General features: G+C 39.0%; 1 protein-coding gene across 1 annotated transcript in view; it reads right to left on the reverse strand.

Annotated features, from left to right (window-relative positions):
- Nucleotides 1-251: 251 nt before the first annotated feature.
- Nucleotides 252-22,319, reverse strand: part of TRPC6 (transient receptor potential cation channel subfamily C member 6) — a 104,748-nt gene continuing 82,680 nt past the window's right edge. Inside the window, exons 7-12 of the mRNA XM_032991171.2 lie at nt 17,598-17,862; nt 14,406-14,601; nt 12,879-13,082; nt 4,261-4,344; nt 2,318-2,393; nt 252-793 (exon numbers count right to left, since the gene is read on the reverse strand). Coding sequence (XP_032847062.2) covers nt 642-793; nt 2,318-2,393; nt 4,261-4,344; nt 12,879-13,082; nt 14,406-14,601; nt 17,598-17,862 — 977 coding nt within the window. The 3' untranslated portion in view covers nt 252-641. The remainder of the gene's footprint in view (nt 794-2,317; nt 2,394-4,260; nt 4,345-12,878; nt 13,083-14,405; nt 14,602-17,597; nt 17,863-22,319) is intronic.

A 22,319-nucleotide genomic window follows, 5' to 3' on the forward strand; every position in this document is an offset into this window, starting at 1 on the left:
TTTCTTAATATGCTAACTCCCATAGCAAACTAGGTATCTTTCAGGATAGTCCAGTGGTGACAGGGATAAGTAGGGAAAAGTATAACACAGTGCTCTGAGTATTCTGATATCTACCTCTTCAAGGAAACATTAAAATAAATTATTTTAATATCTTGCACATTTTTAAGAAAGGCAGTTAGCTTTTTCTTTGCTAGTTGGGAATGCTTGAAAAATTAAATAGCTGTTGATATAAATATGTAAAAGCCTAGAATTTTCCTCTTTTGCTTCACTAAAATATACGTAAGAATATCTACAAAAGGAAATTTGCAAAAATAACCAATTAATGTAGGAAAAGTTTAGATTTATGCTTTTAATCTTTCATGACTGGGCTTATCAAGATTCCAATGGTATTCTAAAAGAGGTAAATTGAATATTAGAAGTTCTCTTAAATTAACTCTTCTTCAGCAGGTAAAGAATAAATAAGTTTCTTTACTCAAGTGGTATCTCCTCCCTCCTGTAGACCAAGAGGATTTGCCACTGTGGTTTTTCAATACAGAATTTAAATTATTTAATTTCTGAATCGGTTGTAGAAATGTGAGCTAGACTTCAGAAAAACAAAAATATGGCTTTAAGTGAATTGTTGCATTTCTTAAACATTTAGGTTATCTCTTGCTTTCTTCATCCTTAGAGTCAATTGACAGTTTCTCCCCAAGTTTCCTTATAAGTTCTGCCAGATCTTCAGAATTTTGAGATTTTTCCTCAAGGAGTTCATACCGGAGACTTGAGATGTCCTGTTTAATTTCCTTCAGTTCACCTGTAACAGATATTAGAAGATCACACTATTCAAAAACAAAGGAAAAAAACAGCATATATGATTGTCTCACAGTTATGATGGGCTTTCTCTGGATTTCTTTGTTAAAATAGAATAAGTGTATGTTCTGTGCCTGTTAGTGAATGGTAACTTAGGGATAGGAATAGGAAGATGCATTTCAGGAATCAAATCTGAAGGCAAAATTGTGAGACATCACATCAGTTCAAAATCTCAAATGATCCATCAGATGGAAACTGCTGTTCTGCTGCAAGAAAGATCATAAAATCATTTAGGTTAGAAAAGACCTTTAAGATCATTGAGAACAACTGTAAACCTGACACAGCCAAGCCCACCACTAAACCATGTCCCCAAGTGCCACATCTACACGTCCTTTAAATACCTCCAGGGATGGTGACTCAACCACTTCCCTGGGCAGCCTGTTCCAATGCCTGACAACCCTTTTGGTGAAGAAATATTTCCTAATATCCAATCTGAACCTCCCCTGGTGCAACTGAAGGCCATTTACTCTTGCCCAATAGCTTGTTGTTTGGGAAAAGAGACCAACACCCACCTCACTGCAACCTCCATTCAGATAGTTGTAGAGAGCAATAAGGTCTCCCCTCAGCCTCCTTTTTTTCCAGGCTGAACAACCCCAGTTCTCTCAGCCACTCCTCATAAGTCTTGTGCTCTGGACCCTTCACCAGTGTTGTTGCCCTTTTCTGGACACGTTCCAGCCCCTCAATGTCTCTCTTGTAGTGAGGGACCCAAAACTGAACACAGGATACGAGTTGCAGCCTCACCAGTGCCAAGTACAGGGGGACAATCACTTCCCTAGCTGTGCTGGCCACGCTATTTCTGATACAAGCCAGGATGCTAGTGGCCACCTGGGCACACTGTTGGATCACATTCAGCTGGCTGTCAACCAACACCCCCAGGTCCCTTTATTGCAGATCATGCAGATCAGGAGTGCCTGAGTCCTCCTGGCCAGCAACAAGACCTCTCACTGTCCAAAAGAGAGCAGCCTTCTCCTTTTCCTGATACACTGTCTTTCCAGCATCAGAAGGGTGCAAACAGATGAGACCATTTCTGTGCAGTGCATTCACTAGCTGATTCCAGCTAATAAATCACTCCAAAAAAGGCTGAAGCATGTGTATCCCCATATATGAATCGCCAATACAAACACATATTCACACAAGGGAAAATTCATACAGCAGTGCCCCAAACCAGCTGCTGCATTAAATGCAGCCTCACCATGAGAAATGCATTAGCATTACTAGAAGTAGGAATACTTAATCACAAGAAGTCCTCAGAATAGTGATAGTTTCTGATGGCAGAGCAGAGACAGAAAGCCACATCTTTTCCTTAACTTTGATTTCATGTTAGTTTTACCTCTTGCACTTGTAATCATGTCAAGTGGATTAAGGATTTGGTAATCATATTTTTCAAGTGGCACATGGAACCACTTTAATTAGTTTGTTTTGATTCTCTGATTAGAGGTAAGCATACAATTCATCAACTTATACTCACCTTCATTGACTTCATCACTTTCCTTATCTATCTGAGCTTTCAGTACATATCTTTTAATGAGACGCTTCATTATTTTCTGCAGAGAAGAAAGAAAGAAACAAAAACAGTTTTCTTAGTTGGACTTTTTAGTATTGCTATGACATTTCAAAATATGAGCTCTGTTCCCTTCTGTTGCATCCAGACATTTCAGTGTAGGACTTACCAGGTCAAAGGAATATGAAATCTCTGTTTTCATCTACAGTAGATATTTAAACTTTATGATTCTGCACATATAGTTACATGACAGTTAGAAAACTAAACACATCTTACGAATGTAATGATTCATAAAGCTTAACCTACCACTGGAGTCTATGAGAATGATTAATACAGTTGCAGTTTTGATTTCCATGTGGAACCATCCAACTTATATAGTTACCACAAGATAATGACCCTGATTAGCAGTGCCAATTACTAAACTGTTTTGCCATCAGTTTATTTTAATCTACTCTTATATTACATTTGATAAGTTATCTTTTCCCAATATAAGTCTTAGAGAAAATGGGACCCAAAATTCTAAGAGTTATGTAAGCATCTCAGCTGGGACTCATCTAATCAAATATAGACATTTTCTAATGTAAATATACATACCTGTGGCAGCCACCTTTAATTTCATTTATGGATAGAGGAAGCAAATCTGAGAGCACAGTTCATTTCAGACATCAAATAAATCACACCATTAGAATGACTACCCTTTCTGCCAATAATAAGGGCAACCTAGGCCAGTAAATTGAGATGTAAATTTTACCTTTGCAGGTAAAATGAATTCTGCCCCTGATTCTCCCATTAGTTCAAATTACTTGAATGAGAACAAGGTACCTAATTACCTTTGAGGATATATCTTTGTAACCCATGACAACACAATACCTTTTTGTTTTCACTACAAGATATAAAATATATAGATTTATGTGTCTGCTTTGGTCTCCACAGTAATATATCTGACCAGAGGTGGTTGTTAGGTGCGTCATCTCAGATTAGTGGTTCTAGACCATCACTAAAGTCATGCTTTTAAGGTCAACAAGCAATTAGTTTATTCTAATAATCCGAGAATGTTTCAAATAGAAAGTCATATATCCTCATGTTTATGGGATAAATTTGTAATCTCCATATCTATCACTGCATCATAATGAAATTGGCTGTGAAAAGGTCAGGAAGTTTTTGGAATAGACTTGTGCAGATACTGCATAATGTGAGAGCGAAGCGGAATTAGCCTGCCCAAGGGGAAAAACTTTTTTCTGTCTTAAAATGGTTAAAATAGGTCTGGTTTAAATAGGTGTATTTCTTTTCTATACCCTTTTGAATTCAGATGATCTTGTTCTATTTCCCAGGCAGCTCTTGCTTATTCCTTTCTACCTGCTTTGTAGTATTACAGGAAGAAAAGGAGCAGCTTCTGGACCAGAATAGCTGAGCTTTATGTGGACTGTGATGGGTCTCTTTAAACTAAACTGCACAAAGGCTCATTGAAGTTGTTTAGGAGGCAACAAATAAACAGATTGTACTGATAGCATAAGGGCTGAAATATATTTGCAGTGCTTGACGTATTAGTATATAGAAGTGTGGCACAATAAGGTGAGCTGCTTCAGCTTCAGATTTTGAGTTTCTTTTTGATTTTCTTAATTCACACTGTGCAGTTGAGGGCTTAACCTGTCTCTACAATTAAAAACATTTTTCAAGCACTTTAAAATATTGCACTACAAGAGTGGCATTTAAGAAAAAAAGAGGAGAGAAAAACACCCTCAGATTGTACTGCAAATACCTAAATCATTGCATTTATTTCAGATATATACAAGGTCTGTGGATTTATTCTTGATTCATGTTGTTTAACATAAATTCAAAACTGTCCTCATGCTGTCTGTCTGCCAGTTCTACTACTTCTTGACTGTGTTTAAAAATAAACTGTATTTTACCTGGTATTGCCTTGGAGGATTGTTTAAACTGTTTAAGTGGATTTCATCTGAGCTTCTTATACTTGATTGCTTCCTTTGACCGAGCTGAAATGGAAACATTATTTGGAGTACAAAATAAATAGAAAAACAACATGCTTAATTACCTCATGCATATATCATATGACAGAACTGTTAAGCTCGATTTGTGCAGTATTAAATTGCTGTGCTAAAGTCCTTGTACCTGTGCAGAATTTCATCACAAGAGTTGAAACAAACCATTTCAGACTGTGATGTAGGAAAGTGAGAACTGGGAAGTTTTCTCCCTGTCCTCTGCCTCTCACCTGCTCCTAACTCACCCAAGGGACCAGAGCAGAGCAGCCACCTCCCTGTGGGCTCTCCCTTGTCCTCAGGCGCACGGGAGGGGGATCCATGTCAGGAGGAAGACAGCACTGCTGCGGCACAGCTTTGTAGGCAACGGATGAAGAAGAGTCAGGGCAGGGTGTGGGAGAAGCCAAGGAAGGAGAGGTGGCAGCATCACCCCTTGCCTTTCTTTCATAGTGCTTGCCCGTAACTAATGTGACATCCAGTACCACAAAATACATGAGTTTGCTTCTCACCTCACTTTACACTAATGACTGAATGTAACTGGTTTTGCAGTTCATGCCAGGGGACCACAAAATTATCAGCTGACATTTCTGAGTAGCATCTTCTTTACTACATGTGCTGAAAGGAAAGGGCATCACTCCCCAATGAAACACCGAGGATACAATTTGCAGGCTTCATTATTAATTTCCATCTTTGAGAAGGACTAAAGCATCACAAAATGGTGAAGTCAGACTCTTGCTGAATAACTAGGCTGCAGTAAAAGTGAATAGCAACTGCCAACACAAAATGAATGATATTCCTTTAGATTGATAATGGGGCCAGTTCAATGAGTAGAAGTGCAAGAAATTAAAAAAAAAAAAAAAGTGAAATATAAATCATGATTGATCTGGATGAGGAATAAGTGGGACTGTCACTAAAAATTCAGTTCTCTCTAATTATACATGGTCCAATAAAATTGTTACTGTTTTAAAGCAAGGGGCTATCATTGGCAGTGTCTCAGATCCTGTGGGATTGTGTTATACTTCCATTGAGGTTCTCCATGTTGGTTATCTCTGTGACTTAATGCATCAAGCACCTTCAGATAAGTAAACTGGGGCACTTTGAAGGCTGTGTGGGATGCACAGGGATATACTTTGTTGTGGAGGAAAGCAGGGGAGGGTTAGATGCTTATGCAGCTATACAGGCACGTCACACGTCGAGGGAGCCCACAACACAATGCCTGATGTTAATGAAGGCTAAAGCATTCATGTAGCCATTTCTCCTGCAACTGAAATCATTATAACCTCTTCAGGTATAATGGGAACTTCCCATGGTTGAACTTTGATAATAAATTGAACTAGGAATATGGAATATGTGGTAAATATCCACCAGATGTCAATTAGAAAATAATAAAAACATCTCAGCAGAGAGATTCACTGGGGCTTCATTCTAACATACACGTACTAACACAATGATTAAAATAAAAACCTTGGGAATTGTATAGCTATAAATAGGTTGAATGAGGCATCAGATTCAGTCATTTAACCAGCAATGCGAATATCAATTAAAATTCTCAATGCCCCCAGCTGCTGCAGAGCTTGCTCCTTAAAAGTCTTCCAGTTTTCTAGAATTCCAAATAACTTTATATTCACTTTAAGAGTAAAGCAAATAAGTCTTCAAGAATTTGCAAACAGGGAATAACTTAAATAGTTTTAGATTTTGTTTTGCATTTCATAGAATCATAGAATGGTTTGTGTTGGAAGGAACCTTTAAAGATCATGTAGTCCAACTCCTTCTCCCAGGAGCAGAGGTATCTTTCACTAGGTCAGGTTTGTACTTTGAGATTTTTTCCTGAAGAAAAAACTACACTTACTGGTAAAAAATATTAACTTCCAATTAATATAAACTTTACACTGAATCTGGAATTTCTTTTTGTTCTTTAGGAAGATTCACAATATCTATATACATATACCATTAAAAACATTATATATCCATTCAGAAGATGTTTATTTGACTAAGCAAAAATGATAGAAGATATATAGATATATAAATAATGAATATTTCTCTCTAACATATTAACCTGAATTTAGATAGAAATTGAGTTAAAGATTTATAAAAGGGTAAGTTATGGTTGCTTTTTCTTGCTTGAATAAAGTTACCTTAAATGTTTTGCATATATATTAGAAAACATAGGTTTATCTAAATGTTTTAACTTAAGCTATCTATATGATTTATAATAAAAAATAGTGCCTATTGGGTTTACACAACTGTGTAATCACTATGTCTTTCAGGATTTTAGAACTAGTAATATTCTCTTAGGCCTCACCTTTACTACTATATTAAAAGAGAAAAACAATCTTATTGTTTTTTCAGCTCCTGGTTTCCTGATGCACAATTTTTGGAAATAATGTAGTAGAATAAGAGGGAGAATATGCTTCCTCTTCAGTGGCAGAGGAAAGTCGCTCTGGTTAAAGCTGCTATAGGGCATGAGCTTGAGCTCCAGCTGTGCAGCTGGTGTCCCAGCCCTTCTGGATCTCTGACTTCTTTCTTCAGCTGTGATAACATTCATGATTCTGTTACTTACCAGTTTATGTATAATATACAAATGCATTTCATTTTATTATGTATTTTTTAATATTTAGTATGCATTTTATCATGTATTTTAAATGTAATCTGTCATGTTGGTTACCAGTTTTAAATTTATGTTACATTGGTTCACTCCAAAAGTCAGTCCAGTGCTTAACTAAAACTTGATTTTCAGTTGAAATAGCAAAATTGTAATATGCAGTTAAATGAGTGAGATGCTGCAAACCTGTAAAACCAGACACACTGTAACATCTTTATCTTAACTTTGACCCTTCAGCACTCTGCATTTTTGAAAGTTTTAATTTTTAATTAGCTACAGACTGTACCTTGAAAGTTAGCAGGTAATTCAGAAGTTTGTAACTTAATTAAATCTACCTATGTGTAACAGTAACAGGAGAGAACATCTATTGTATGTTGCTGAACGACCACTTGGTGGCAGAGAGTGTCAAGATTTTATTATAACTTCATTTTTACAAAAAATTTTTAAAGTCTCTTTAAGCTTCACGCCTACGGCTTTTTCCACTCTCAAAAAATACTACTAAATTAAACTCAGCCTGTCACAATAATGACTGAACTAGAATTCATATTTTTAAGTTAGTAGCTATTGAACTTCATCACGTAAGTAACTTGAGGGGTAAAAAATGTAATTTAAATAAAACAATGATATAAACCTTAACAAAAACACTCCTCCAGGAGTGTTGTGTGAAAGAAGAAATGCAGCATACATGGATCATTGCTTTTAGAAAGCATCATCCTTCTCTAATATTACTTAAAATTCAGTGCAATCAGAATAGTAGTGTAATTGCGGTAGCTGTTTTCTGTAGCACTTTGTTAATATTTTAAATCCCAGTTTTTAGAAGCAGCTGACACCTTGAAATGCCAGTAAATTGTACATGTTTGGACCTGAAGGGAGGTTTCCCAGAAAATTTGCGCTCCCATAACCAGAGGTCCCTTCTGAAAATTTCAAACACTAGCTTATACTAGGAAAGTAAAAGTTAACATTTGAGTGAGGGTTTAAAGATATTTCAATGGCTAGTTGTTTATTTCTATTCTGAAGGGCCATGTTTTAAGAAAAAGGTTTAAATACATCATCTACCACTGTTTCTCAGGAAGATGAACAAGTTTTGTGACTCCTGAACCATAAGCGCAAAAGGCAATTTTTCAAGTTAGAATAAAATTTAAAGTAGGTTTGTTTAAAACTCTTCTTCATTTATTTCTCTCCTTTTACAGTTTGAGTTTCTTGTTCACTTGATGTTTAAAACACTAGTTTTAGCCTGAAACAGAAGACATCTGCAGGTTTTAATCAACAGCCTGAAAGAAAACATCTTCACAGCCTTTATTATTATATGTAGCTATGTTTCAAGAAATTAGTTTCTGGTGTGCTGCACTTTGAACAGAGCTTTGTAAATCACTCGCTGTTTAGCACTGATGGCCGCTGGCTTCATTTTCTGCCAAAGGTAATCAGGGTAGAGCTGGTTCTAGTGGCAGAATTTCTCTCCTTCCCATCCTAATTCTTGTCTTTACACGCACCCTTGTGCTGCTGCTGCTTTTGCACTGAGAAGATATAGGCTCTGCTGGAGAAAGACCCACAGTCTTTCTGTCTGAAATCAGTAAACTCAAGCATGTGATAATATTTCTGGGTAGTTCAATGCAATGGCTTCTATCAGTAAACTTCTAGTGTCCTCCAAAACAGGACTTGCACCAGAGAACTATTGCTCTCCCCAGGCACCGTTTGGCAACTGGAATGGTCTGGGGACAATAGCTTGCAGCAGCTCTACTTTGGGAGAAAAACTACTTGACTAGGGGCAAGCCATTCTTGAACTGGCCTCTGTGCCCAGATAAACTGTCACATTTAATTTACTAGCATAAACACAGCCACCAAGTCTTGGGTCTGATCTTGACAAATCCTTTCTTATCTTTGCACAGCTCATTGCATTTGTAGTAGCTCCCTGCTCAGCAGTCACAGCAGCACCAAGTTGCTCAGCAAAGGATGAGTCCAAAGTCAAAACTCAAAAAGCCTGAGAATGCCTTTGAGAAGATGCCATAAAACAGCCTCAACAATAACAAATCATCAACAGTGGGTCAAGATGTGACACAAGAACATTTTAGTTACTTTTTATAAGCATGAAGGATGGCAGCATCTAATAGATTTAGATAGTCAGCTTCACAGTATGTGGTGGTCCAAAAGGTAAGTAAAAAGGTAATCATCTGGCAATATCAGTCACCATGCTGGAAAAGCTGAGGAATGAATAGATGCAACTCTGCTGCTTTATGTTTTTCACCATAAAAGCTTTTTTATAAATTTAATTTGCAGTTTTATAGCTTCTTTGGCTGGGGAGTAAGTGCATTTCATTTAGCATTAGTTGTGCTACAATCTGCAGTGAGTGGAAACTATTGATATTTGAAGTTTAAAAATTAATTCAGTTAGGAAAAAATCTGATAAATGATGGTTGCATCCTTACAGCTCTCTTTCAGAGGGACTGCTGTAAAAGCAGACACAACTGTTACTGTTTTACCTAGACTTGGTAATTATTACACTTTGCGCCTTTCTAGCTATCTGAATTGCTAGGTTTGAATATATTTTTGGAAAGGAATAAAAATCCAGCTTCTTTCCTTAGAGGGTAAGAATGGGTTTTTTAAGAGTACCTGTTTTATGGGAGCATAAATTTCATTTTAAAAAGTCGTTAAAAATAAGCTTCTAACTTACTTATATGCTTTTCAAAGTCACAAATTAAGTGAATTAGAAACAAAAATCCTTTGATTTGTTGTTTCTCACCGTCACTTAATTTGAACTTTATATACATCTCCTTAAAGTCATGATTTTTCAGTGATGACTAGCACTCATGGAAGTTGTGAAATTGATTTGCATCAAGCAGCTTGATGAAAAGTTTTGCACTTATTATTAAAAACTTGAGCAAATGTAATATCACTTCTGTTTGGTCTTAAATACATTAGGATTAGATTTCCCAAATAAAATGAAGTGAGATCTGTGAAATGCTACAAAAATTACCAGTAGCACACACAAGACATCTGAAGTTAATAACAACCTTGACTTTCCTGACAGTGTTTGTAATATCTGGTAGGGTTTTTTTATAGACTACTATGAACTTAACCAGAGGCAGAGGCTTGTCAGAGGCAAAGTAATTTCCCTATAGTTCCATTTTTTCCTTCTATGATTGCAACCAGTTTCTTTTCTCTTTTCCTCTTCAACTGATAACTGTGATGGAAAACATGTTTGTCACATCAGTGGCAGAGAGCTGACAGATGCATGTAAATTCTTTACTGGCCCCCAGTCTAATGACTAATGACTCTTGACTAGAGACTTGAGAACTCCTAACTTTGAACAGGCCTCAGGTCAGACTACTTAGTGCCTATTTTAACAAAGATCCTTCCACATTAAAATTTCCATTACACGTTTGTTTCTGCCACCATGACAAACTTTTAATTTCTACTTTTCTTAGAATGTTAGCATATGCTCACCTTTCTACTCACTACATCTTGCAAAGCTCTTCTTCCCTAACATGTTACAATAGTGCTAGTCTTTACACTTCCAATACCACCAAACACCATGTGCTGTGCCCCAAGTTCTCCTAAAGCAATTAAGTGGATTTATACCAAGACAAGGCAGGAAAAATAGACTACAAACTCTTTAAATAAGCACGAGATACAGCAATGAATCGACTCAAGTGCTTTGCACTGCACTTGTATAAATAAAACAGATAACAGAATGCTTTACAATAAAAGCAGGCTGTGCTCGCAGTGGAAGCAGAGACAGGCTGCAAAGAGGGAATTTAGCAACTCTGTCCAGGCGTGTGTGGGTGGGTCTTAGGAAAGACAAAGCTCACCTTAAGTTGACATTTGCAAGGGCAGTAAGATGAGCTTCTACTGCTACAACAGCAGTATAGGGCTGAACAAGGAAAATGTGGGTCTGTTGCTCAGTGAGGCAGGGGATTTAGTGACAGCGGACTCAGGTAAGGCTGTGGGACTTGCTGCCTTCTTCGCCTCAGACTGCACCAAGTCTCTCAGGCCTCTGTGCTTAGTGAAGGGATTCAAGGAGAAGGAGAATGACCAGCTGTGGAGGAGGGTCAAGTTAGGGGTTACCTGAAAGAACTTGACCTAGGCAAGTCCATTGGACCCAATGGGCTGCATCCATGGGTGTTGAGACAGTAGGTGATGTTCTTGTAAATATGCTATCATGTTTGACAGATCATGGAAATTTGGAGAGGTCCCCAAAGGCCGGAGAAAGACATATGTCAAACCCATCTTCAAAAAGGTCAAAATGACGATTTGGGCAACCACAGGCCACCAAACATCCCTTCAGTAACTGGGAAAATAATTGATTGAGTTGTCTTGGAGCACATTTCTGGGCATATGGAAGAGCAGATGATGATTAAGGAGCAGATGATGATTAGGAAAAGTAAGTGTGGATTTATGAAAAGTAAACCTGTCTGACCATCTAGATGGCATTCTGAGATAAAATTACTGGATTTTCAGATGAGGGGAGAGCTGGAGATGTCATATACCTTGACTTTAGAAAGGGTTTTAACACTGTATCCTAGAATATGCTTGTACCCACATTAGGATGTTACTGTCTGTATGGGTGGACCACTAGATGGGCAAAATCCTTGCTGAATGGTTGTGTTTGGAAGGTAATATAGGGGTCTTGTCCTGGGACTTGCCCTTTTAAACATCTTTATCAAAGATCAGTTGTCAGAGGTGGTGTTGGAGCACACTCCTGTCAAGTTTTCAGACAAAGCCAGATTTGGGGGGTGCAGCTGATAGGCTTGAGGGCAGGGATGCTATCCAGGAGGACAGGGCTGACAGGAACCCTGTGAATTTCAGTAAGGACAAATGGAAAGGAACAACTCAGCAACACGGGCTGGGTACTGGCTGGCTGAGGGGCAGCTTTGCAATAAAGGACCTGAGGGACCTGGAGGACAGTGAGAAAGATGTTAAAAAAGCTGCAGCAAGTTCAGCAGAGGGTCACCAAGATGTCTGGGGCTGGACCACTTGCCCTGGAATGAGACACTGGGGAATCTGGGCTCATTCAGCCTGAAGTGGAGATGGCTTCAGGCACACCTAAGAGTAGTCCCCAGTATGGGGAGGTATTGAGGAGATGGGACTGGACCCTTCATAGTGCTGCAGGACAGGAGGATCACAGAAAACATGGAATCATAAAGTGGTTTGGGTTGGAAGGGACTTTAAAAATCATCTGGTTCCAACCCCTCTACCATGGGCAGGGACACCTTCTACCAGGCTGCTCAAGGCCCCATCCAACCTGACCTTCAACTTTTCCATGGAGGGGGCATCCACAGTTTCTCTGGGCAACCTGTTCCAGTGCCTCACCACCCTAACAGTGAAGAACTTCTTTCTTAAATCTAATCTAAATCCACTCTCTTTCAGTTTAAAGCCATTACCCCTTGTCCTATTACTACATGCCCTTCTGAAAAGTCCTTCTCTGGCTTTCTTGTAGGGCCCCTTTAAGTACTGGAAGGCTGCTACAAACAACAGGTAGAAGCAGAAACTTTTTCTCCCTACCAGACAGTCAGGGAGTGGCACATGCTGGCCAGAGAGATTGTGCAGTCTCCATCCTTGGGAGTTTTCAAGACCTGACTGGAAATCCCTGAGCAACCTGGTCTGACCTCACAGTTGACACTGCTGTGAGCAGGAGGTTGGACCAGAGACCTCCTGAAGTCCCTCCCGGCCTGAATTATTCTCTGATTCTGTGACAAGAAGCAGGAAGAACTGTAAATTTACAAATGTATTTTTGGACTTAACTGATTGCAGATGTAGACAAATATTTATATTAAAAACTAGAGTAAGAAATACAGCCTGTATGTAGTGACTGACTTCAGTATGGGCTAACTGTGTTGAGAAATACATGAGAAAAACAGCTCAACAACAAAAATGAAGTTAAAATTGGTTTTATCATTTAAAATTATCAGTCAGTATACACATTAAAAAATTACCTTGTTCATCTCTGCATCTTCCTCAAAGCTTTTCTTTTGGCACAGAAATGGTTTAGAAATAAATTTTTTAATTCTTAGTAGGAGATACAACAAAGTTTTGGGGCTTGGCACTAAGTTGAAGGGTACTGGGAGAGTTCTTCCTTCTTCAAAGTAAGAAAACCAAAGTTTAGCCCTTGCAAATTTCCATTCTACATCAGCATCATCCTGTAAAACAGAAACATGGCTGTTAATACACTGTTAATACCACCTTGATTATGAAGGATGCTCTAGCTATACTTTATTTGTGTTTTGAATGTAATTGGCTGAAATTAAACAGATAAAGAACTTGTTTATAATCTGTAAACACCAAATTTAAATGAATGGAACTGTTCTTATTAATCCATTTAAAATAATGCAATTACAGAAGAACAAAGGGGATTTGATTTAAACGTTGGTTACTCCAGAGTGAGTGCTAATAGTCTGAAATACAGGATCACAAAGACAGACCTCTTTGGTGCTCTTTGTAAGCACACTGGTGAGAAGGAAAGCTCTCACATAAAAGCACACAATACAATGCCCAAGTTAAAGCTTCAGGGCAACACTCGAATTCACCCACTAGGGCTTGACTGAGTAGCCACTTGCTTGGCACACTGTCATGCTCAGTAAATAAAATGGAAAATTCCTACATTATCATAACATAAATGTAAATCTCTAAATGGGACTACCATCTCTGATTTCTTATTGGTCTCTTCTGTAGCAATTAGTCCATTACCTTTTTTGTGAAGAAGACATACTAGCAGAATTTTGAACTAAAATTTTACTCTATTAATTTAACATGAAGTTAAAAAAGATTAAGTGATTCTTACCTAATTCCTTCCACATGATGAAATATATGATTAAATTACGTATGCTATCATAGTTTACGTTTAACATTTACAATAACAAAAACACTCACTTTATTCCTTCTTGTAAAGTTCAAGAGGGTTTTCTGCAGAAAGGTCTGATGTCACGTTCAAGGACATGACTCAATCGTTTTTCTAAACAATGATTTAGCCCTTTGTTTTTCACGGTATGCCAAAATTCATGCTGATTTTCAGTAGCCCTGGTAATTACTTTGTCAAATAAAGTTTTGTTCACTGCAGATGACTAGAGCAGCAGTTGTTTAAATAACTGGCCTGCAGGGTCAAGGCATAGGAATGAGAACGTTCTTGCAGCATGAGGGATGCTACTCAAATAGGAACTACAAATGAGGCAAGTGAAAGATTCACAAAGTCACACAATATAGCTCACCTTCTTCAGGAACATAGTTAAACAGAAGTTTCTTAGTCCAGTCTAGTTCTTACTATTGCAAGCATGTGCAGCTGGGTAATTTCCACATATTTTACAATAAAAATGTACAGTGGAATTAATATTTTTTCCTAATATATTCCAAAAGCCTATGTGTTATTTTTCCTAAATAAGATGTCAACAAGAAAAATTTTCAGGAGATTTAGACAATTAGTTGCAACAGTAAATGTGGTGATATTTCTTCATAAATAGAGTTTTTACCTCAATTTCCTGGAATGAACTGTTGATCATTGCAATAAGCATGTTCAGTAAGACAATGACCATGGTAACATTATAGACTCCATAAAGGACATAACCAATATTTTCAATAAATTTGTGTTTATAATTGATGACAACTGATTTAACTTCTGAGAGTCCAAATATAGCCCAGAACAATGTCTTGAAACTTTCTTCAACACTAAAAGGAGAAATTGAACACACGCATATGTTACTGAAGAAAAGCTGTATATTCTTATATAAATTGCCAGTTATCATTTTTATACAGTGTACAAATTTTTCCATTATCATAATGTAGAACTCTACCATAGTGATATTATGCAGAACAAATAGACTATCTAATTTCATAGGTACAGGCTGTTTCATAAGATAAGACTCCTAATATTTAGGACTGACAATAAAACCATCTGATTAATTTTAGGAATTATATTATTATATTATTACATTCTCAAAAGAATATTGCAATGATTCACTTGTTAAGTACTTTGATCTACACACTACATGCTTGCTGGTAATGTGAATGTACGTAACAAAAATAATTAACCTGTAAATACTTCATTTTAATTGCACCATTAGTTCACTCAGTATGAATTATTTCAGCATTGATACGACTAACACTGAAACTGTAAAAAAGACAGAATGTCTGACTGAAAATCAGTATTTTTCAAAAAAATGAGTCTCACAGACCATAACCTTCCAGTTGAGTTTTCACTATTCCACAAATTCAGGGTAAAGGTAATAAGCCATGGTATGGGGATACTGATTTTTTTTTCAGGTTAGTTAATTTGAATACATGTATTTCCTCATAATCTGTTTATATAAATATATATATATATATATTTATATATATACACATATATATATATATTATATACACACATATATATGAACACAAGTCCAAACCTCTGAGGTATCTTTTCCTATCTATCTCTAACTGCTTGAAGACATATTTTCTTTTGCTTTGATGAAGAGATCTCAGTTCCCCATGTCCAAAAATACTGTAGCATTGCAAAGCACATTTTGGATTTTGTTGCATTATTGATAAGAAAAAAAAAGTTAAAATAAATTTATAATTTTTAGTTGTGAATTTACTTCTCTGCTTATATTTCATCAGTATTCCATCCGTGAGTCATAGTTTTATGTACTGTATCTATTGTGTGAACTAATACTAAAAAAGTGGTAACAAATTTTTCTCTCTTGGCCAAGTTTGATTCCTGGCTGAGTATACTTCATAAGAGCTATTGCTTGAATATCATGACAGCCAGAAATTAAGTGGTCAAGGGCTGCAGATCATGGAAAAGAATGAGTTTCCACTCAAGCGATTTACCTTGAGTGAGATTTATCGAGTGATTTATCTATATTGTGATTATCACAGATAGAAATGAGAGGCATGACAAATGTATACCGAATAATTCCTGACAGAGTAAATTCAGATTTTCTATTCTTATGGTGGGAGAAGAAAAAAAGAACCACCAAGGAAATAGAGAGTCAAAAAGAAAAAAAAAAAAGGGGGGGAATATATTTTCTCCTCTGAAGATGGTTATTGCCATTACAAACTATGGGGAGCCACAGCTTATAAAAGGGATTAGATTTTTCTATTTTTACTAGTAAGAATACACAGAGTTGTTTGAAATAAATTACAAATATTTTATAATGTGTATCACACTGTAGTGATTAGCCTGCTTCAATTACAGATGACAGTGGCACTTGATGGAGGAACCAGCCTCGCTCCCCCGTGCTGCAGGGAGCTGCTGTGCTGTGCTCTGAAGTGCTGGTGCCGACCACCCTCGCAGGCAGGATGCTGTCCTGCAGGCTCAGGGTCTGACCCAGACTACATCCCCAAATCCCTGAAGCTCAGGAACAAGCCTTGTGCATGAAGTGGTATTACAGATTGTGCTGCCAGGTCATCTGACATATGTATAGTGCTATGTAAGGGGTCTGAGGTACTTCTAGTTTTTTATAAGCCTCCCCAGCCTAATGTGGCCCAGTAGGCTGTTGAGCTGCTGTGCCTCAAGGGCACTTTGCTGGTTCATGGTCAACTTGGTGTCCATCAGGACCTCCATGTCCTTTTCTGCCAAGCTGCTTTCTAGCTGGTCAGTCCCAGCCTGTCCTGGTGCCTGGGGTTCTTCCTCCCCAGGGACAGGACATGGCATTTCCCTGGGTTGAACTTCACAAAGTTCCTGTCAGCCCATTTCTCCAGCCTGTCAAGATCCTTCTGAGTGGTATCACAACCTGCTGACATATCAGTCACTCTTGTTCATCCATATAGGCCTCCTGACACCTTTGTTTGATTTCCTGCCCATTGAGATGGACCAATCTCAAGCACTGAAAAGGCAATTCTTGAAAATCAATCAGCTTCCCTGGAATGCCCTTCTCTTTAAGGCCTTATCCCATGAGATTCTTCCCTGACAGTCCAAAGTCTGCTCTCCCAAAGTCCAGTGTTGTGGTCCTGCTATTTGCCTTCTTCTCTCTTTTCAGGAACCTGAACTCCACCATCTCATAGTCAGCCAAAGCTGCTCCCAGCATTCACGTACCCAACCAGTTCTTCTTTGTAAAAGTCAGATGTCACAAAACTCCTATTAGCATCCGCTCCTCGATCATCTATGTCAGGAATTTATTGTCGATGCCCTCTAGAAATCTTGTGGATTGCTTGTGCCCTGCTGTATTGTCCCTCCATCAGATATCAGGGTGGTTAAAAATCCCAGTAAGGACAAGGGTCTGCAAGTGTGAGGATTCTTGCAGTTGTCTGAAGAAGGCCTCATCTACTTCGTCTTCCTGATCAGGCATTCTGTAGCAGACATTCACTACATCACCCATCTTGGTCTGTACTCTAATCCCGACCTATAAACTCTCACTGGCTCATCATCTATCTCTAGGCAGATATTCTTGCTGGAATTCTTGCTGCTCTCTCACGTAAAGGGCAACTACATCTCACCTTCCCAGCCTGTCCTTCCTGATTTATCATAGTATTGTTGGGATTGACAATTCATCCTCTGATTTCAAATATATCCTTTAAACACCAGAACAAGAGAGAAAATTACTACTTAATCCAAGATGAAAACATTTTTAAGAGATGCAAACATTATAAAACATTTAGTAAACAATATATACAATGCAAGCAACCAACTTTTCATAAAAATAGCCCACAATCATTACAGTTTAATCAGTTGTACTTACGTTGTGAACGCTTCATTTTGTTTTGCCCCCAGATAGTAGGAATAGAGATTAAACATGCCTATCATGAAAGCCACAAACACCATGATAAATATCACCATGAACTTGAAGATGTCTTTCACAGTTCTCCCAAGTGATATCTGCAGTGGTCCAAAGCTTTCATTAGCTGGTAAGATGTAGGCTATCCTGGAGAAACTTAATACTACTGCAATTGCATACAGGCCTTCAGATATGATCTGAGGATCAGACGGATCCCAGTTTATTCTGGCTAGAAACAAAAGATGAGAACTTCTGTTAGCATTTCAAAATATCTGTGGGAAGTCTTTTTGGAACAGCATCTGGAGGTGAGGGAAGAAACCCTGGGCAACTCAAACAGCACTAGTCACTTATGTTCAGCCAACTGAATTGATCCAGGTAGTGCTAAAACCATTTCAGAGCTCCACTGACTGTAGTGATTAGATCTCCATTCATTAAGGTGGGCTGTAAGATCACTGAGGTAATTTTTCGGCAGTCGAATCCCAGCCTATTAGAGAATGTAAGTAAAATTCAGCCTTCAGAGTGTGGAAGCCTTCAGAGGGTAGAAGCAAGGACAGACAGCCAGGGAGGGATACAGAGAAACTGTCTGAGCAGCCAGGGATCAGGTTAAGAAGGCCAAAGCCCTAATAGAATTAAATCTGGTCAGGGACGTCAAGGGCAACAAGAAAAGCTTCTATAGGTATGTGGGTGATAATAGGGAGATCAGGGAAAACATGGGCCCTCTCTGGGAGGAAAAGGGAGACTTGGTCACGTGCGATATGGAGAAGGCTGAGGTACTTAGTGACTTTTTTGCCTCAGTCTTCATGGGAAAGGGCTCCTGCCACACTGCCCAAAACGCAGTAGGCAAAGACAGGACTGGAAGAATGAAAAACCACGCACTGGAGGACAGGATCAGATTTGAGAGCATCTAAGGAACCTGAAAGTACACAAGTCCATGGGACCTGATAAGATGCATCTGCGGGTCCTGTGGGAACTGGTGGATGAAGTGGCTAAGCCACTATCCACCATATTTGAGAAGTTGTGGCCATCCAGTGAAATTCCCACTGACTGGAAGAGGGGAAACATAACATTCACTTTTAAGAGGGGGAAAAAGGAAGACCCAGAGAACTACATACAAGTCAGTCTCACCTCTATGCCCAGCAAGATCATGCAGCACATCCTCCTGGGAAATAGGCTAGGGCATATGGAAAGTAAGGAGGTGATTGGTGACAGCCAACATGGCTTCACTAAGGGAAAATTGTGCCTGACAAATTTGGTGTCCTTCTACAATGGGGTAGCATGTTGGTGGATAATTGAAGAGCACCTGTTGTCATCTATCTGGACTTGTGCAAAGCATCTGGCCCTGTCTCACATAACATCCTTGTCTCTACATTGGAGAGACACGGATTTGACAGGTGGACACCTCAGTGGATAAGGATAATGGCACTCAGAGGGCTGTGGTGAATAGCTCAGTGTCCAAGTAGAGAGCAGTGACAAGTGGTGTTCCTCAGGGTTTGGTGTTGGGACCAGTGCTGTTTAACGTCTTTGTTGGTGACATGGACAGTGGTATTGAGTGCACCCTCAGCAAGTTTGCCAACGGTACCAAGCTGTGTGGTGCTGGATGACATCCAGAGAGACCTTGACAGGCTTGAGAGTGGGCCCATGCGAACAAAGCCAAGTGCAAGGTTCTGCACATGGGTTGAGGCAATCCCAAGCACAGATACAGGCTGGGCAATGGATGCTCTGAAAGTAGCCCTGTGAAGAACAACGTGGGGGCGTTGGTTGAAGAGAAGCTCAATATTACCTGGCAATGTGCACTTGCAGCATAGAAAGCTGATTCTGTCTTGGCCTGCATCAAAAGAAGTGTAACTAGCAGGTTGAGGGAGGTGATTCTCCCTCTCTACTGTGTTCTTGTGAGACCCCACCTGGAGAACTGCATTCAGCTCTGAGACCCCAACATAAGAAAGACATGGACCTGTTGGAGTGAGTCTGAAGGAGGGCCACAAAAGTGATCAGGGGGCTGGAGTACCCCTCTTATGAGGGCAGGCTGAGAGAGTTGGAGTTGTTCAGCCTGGAGAAGCAAAAGCTCCAGAAAGCCCTTACAGTGACCTTCCAGTAATTAAAGGGGGCCTCCAGGAAAGATGGGGAGGGACTCTTTATCAGGGAGTGTAGTGATAGGATGAGGCATAATGGCTTTAAACTGAAAGAGGGTAGATTTAGATTAGACAAAAGGAAGAAATTCTTTCCTGTGAGGGTGGTGAGACACTGGAACAGGTTGGTCAGAGTTTGGAGGGTCTTTGAGCAACCTGGTATAGTGGAAGGTGTCCCTGTCCATGGAAGGGGGGTTGGAACCAGATGATCTTTAAGGTCCCTTCCAACCCAAAACATTCTATTATTCTATGAATACTTCCTTATTGGAGATTAAGGCATTCTCTGATGATGTGGGAGGCTTAAATTCAATTCACTATTGTGCTGCAGGGGAAGAGAATATGTTAACCTGGGATGGGTTACTTACATCCCAGGAGAGTGTTGTTATCTGCGGTTACTCTACTGTAAAGTCAGAAAATGAAAGAAATAATTTATACTGCAATGAAGGAAATCGCTGGCATTTGGAAAAATACTGATTTGAGCTGTTAACTAACACACAACCATTTAACAAAAAGTCAGTTATTTTTACAGCTTTATAATACATCCATACACAGAGATGCCAAGCATTATTTGATATGTCCTTACATATATCAGAAAACTATATTCTTCAAGGAACTTACTGCAATGTGAGCGTTCATGTGTCATGACGAAGTCATGATTGACTGGTTTTAGGCATAACAAGGCTCACTTAGCACATATTTATTGCCTTGTTAGCTGCTGTGTGTTTCTTGCAGGTATGTGCACATTCTTTTGTTTATCGAGCTCCTTACTGTAAAGCCTACTACACACTATATTCAAATGAGAAAATGTCAGTATGGCAAAAGATTGCACATTTTCACATAAGCAGAAATACCTGTTAGCTTTATCTCAGATTTCATAGATAACTAAAATCAAAGATGGCAGATGTTTCAGTGTGGGCTTGTAGCCAGATCTTTTAGGTTTCCAGATGAGCTATATTATCACAGAATGTTTGAGGTAGGAAGGGACCTCTGGAGGTCTTCTGGTCCAACACCCCTGCTCAAGCAGAGCTACCTAGAGCCTGTTGCACAGAGTCATGCCCAGATGCCATTTGATTATCTCCAAGGATGGAGACTCCACTACCTCCCTGGCCAATCTGTGCCAGTGCTTGGTCACCCTCACAGTAAAAAAGTGTTTCCTGATGTTCAGAGGAAACTTCCTGTGTGTCAGTTTGTGCCCATTGCCTCTGGTCCTGTCGCTGGGCACTAATGAAAAGAGCCTGGCTCTATTCTCTTTGCACCCTTCCTTCAGGTATTTGTATACACTGATGAAATCCCTCTTGAGCCTTCTCTTCTCCAGGCTTAACAGTCCCAGCTCTCTCAGGCTTTCCTCATAGGAGAGATGCTCCAGTCCCTTCATCATCTTCATGGTCCTTCATAGGTCCTTCTCTCCAATATGTCCATGCCTCTTTTGTACTGGGAAGCCCAGAACGGGACATAGTTCTCCAGGTGTGGCCTCACCAGTGCTGATCAGAGGGCAAGGATAACCTCCCTCCCTCCACCCACTGGCAATGCTTTGCCTAATGCAACCTAGGATACCACTGGCCTTCTTTGCGGCAAGGGCCCATTGCTGGCTCATGTTCAACCTGGTGTCCACCAAATTATGCTTGCTAGCCTATGATAAAACCTATGGCATTGAATATTCACCATTAATATTATCTATGTTAGCACTACCATACATAGATGTTCTCCAAGCAGACTTCAGTGTACACGCATACACTAAAAAATGGCTCATCCCTGCTTAAGTGCATAACAAAGTCACAAGTCATGACTAATGCCAGTGGACACTGCCTTGGTAGATGATACAGTACTATATAGCATTAATGAGTGACAAGACTTGTGCTTCTCATACCCAGAAACGGCGAATGTAAACAACAGTCCCCGTTTGCAAATTCTTCAAGTGGGTGTTACTGAAAACTGAATTAATATTTAACTAGCTGCTTTTATAACTTATGTGAAATTTGTAGCTTTCCTGTAAAATTTATATTACTACAATTTAATGGGTTTCAGAATATGTATATTAATTGTTCTGCTCTTTCTACAGCCTGGATAATGAAGAAATGCAACCTTATCAGAAATACTATTTGAGGCATAGAATAGAGATAGAAACTGATGTAATTCAGTATCTAGAGAAAAAATATCTAATAAAGGGAAGAGAGATGTGATGGTATTGAGAGAAAACACAAGTAAACAGAGCTTAATTTCTTCTCATGTGGGAAAAATAGCTTCTAGTCACTTCTCATATATGCCAAACAAGTTTATTAATATTTTTATCTTTTACTGGTAAAGAGAGTGGATTGAGAAATATTAAAATAATATAACAGAGTCTCTGAGCAAAGAATATATGAAAGATATATTGGTTATGTTGGCAAAGCAGGTTTAAAAAGTTCCTGCATCTCATTGCTTAGTTCTGCCCCTGCATTACAGCACATCACATTTGCACTTGTGCCAACACAAGTGTTTGCAGAATAGCATTCTGTAACTGAACAGATGAAATGACTTGGATTAAAAAAATCTTGACAAGGGGTGGGGTGACAGTGGGGTT

This window comes from Tyto alba, unplaced genomic scaffold (assembly GCF_018691265.1).
Source record: "Tyto alba isolate M040663 unplaced genomic scaffold, T.alba_DEE_v4.0 Super-Scaffold_2, whole genome shotgun sequence".
Taxonomy (NCBI): Eukaryota; Metazoa; Chordata; class Aves; order Strigiformes; family Tytonidae; genus Tyto; species Tyto alba.